This window comes from Capra hircus, chromosome 15 (assembly GCF_001704415.2).
Source record: "Capra hircus breed San Clemente chromosome 15, ASM170441v1, whole genome shotgun sequence".
NCBI classification, from domain to species: Eukaryota; Metazoa; Chordata; class Mammalia; order Artiodactyla; family Bovidae; genus Capra; species Capra hircus.
The window spans coordinates 35,490,755-35,492,156 of NC_030822.1; the positions used below are offsets into that span (position 1 = coordinate 35,490,755).

A 1,402-nucleotide genomic window follows, 5' to 3' on the forward strand; every position below is an offset into this window, starting at 1 on the left:
TTAGCCCAGAGAGGAAGCAGAGCACCAAGCCATAATATCAAAGAACCGGTGGACTACTCCGTCCCGGATCTGCTTAGTCTTAACACCATAGACAATGGGGTTGAGCATTGGGGGCACCACCACATAAAGATTGGCTAACAGGATATGGACATGTCGAGGTATGTTACGTCCAAAGCGGTGGGTCAATAATGTAAAGAAGGAGGGGACATAAAACATGAGGATGACACAGAGGTGGGAACCACAGGTGCTGAGGGCCTTGTGCCGAGCATCCTGGGAGGGCAAATGAAACACCGCTCGGAGGATCAGTGAGTATGACACCGTGATGAGGATCAAGTCCAAGATGACCATGACAATGGGCACTGAGAAGCCGTACCAGATGTTAATGGTGATGTCAGCACAGGCCAAGCGGGCCACTCCAATATGCTCACAGTAGGAGTGCGGGATGATATTGGTCTGGCAGAAAGGCAGTCGATGCAGCAAGAAGATCACCGGGAAGATGATGCAGAAACTTCGGGTAACAATGGCCACAGCAATTCTTCCCACCACAGGCCATGTTAGCATTGTCTTATAATGCAGGGGGATACAGATGGCCACAAACCGGTCAAAGGCCATGGCTAATAGGATGGCTGACTCCCCCACAAACATCATGTGGACAAAGAAAACTTGGGTGAGACAGGCATCAAAGGCAATGTCATGAGCATGGAGCCAAAAGATGGCTAGGGCCTTGGGGACAGTAGTGGTGGACAGCAGGATGTCCGTGATGGCCAGCATGCAGAGGAAGAAGTACATGGGCTCATGAAGGTTACGCTCAGTGATGATGACCGCTATCAGGATACTGTTGCCCAGAACTGCAGTGATATACATGAGGCCGAAGGGTATTGACAGCCAAACATGATAAGCCTCCAACCCAGGGATGCCCAGTAGGACAAAAACTGCAGGGTGGAAGAGGGTGAAGTTGGTGTGAGTCATGATGTACTTCAGGATCACCTCTATAATAACAGAAGCGGTTGAGTGTGCTGAAAGACATAGAAACAGAAAGCACCTCTGAGTACATCAGAGATCACAAAAGATAGCATTGGTTTCTGAACCATGGGACTCTGCAGGGGAATGATCTCCTAGACAATGCTCAGTTGGGTGTAGAAATGACTTCTGACCCTTGGTGCTTGATTTGCAGGGAGAGCTTCTGTGGCGATCACTCTTCAAGAATCAATAGAGGCTTCACCCTGCATCCAGCCACTCTGCTTCCAAACTGGTCACATCCTACCTTTCTGACCTCATTCTACCATTTCCACCCAAGCAGCATTTGACCTCTTACCTGTGTTGTACTTTTTTCTGCCCACAAGATTTTGTTCCTTCTGTGTTAACCTGAATTTCCCTTCCCTTTCTTCTCTGCTTACTCAAA

At 48.9% G+C, this 1,402-nt stretch overlaps 1 protein-coding gene across 1 annotated transcript; it reads right to left on the reverse strand.

The window, feature by feature from the left end:
- On the reverse strand, nucleotides 1-969 carry LOC102187417 (olfactory receptor 52B2). Its single transcript, XM_005689790.2, has one exon. The coding sequence runs from the start codon at nucleotides 967-969 to the stop codon at nucleotides 1-3; it is 969 nt and encodes a 322-aa protein (XP_005689847.2).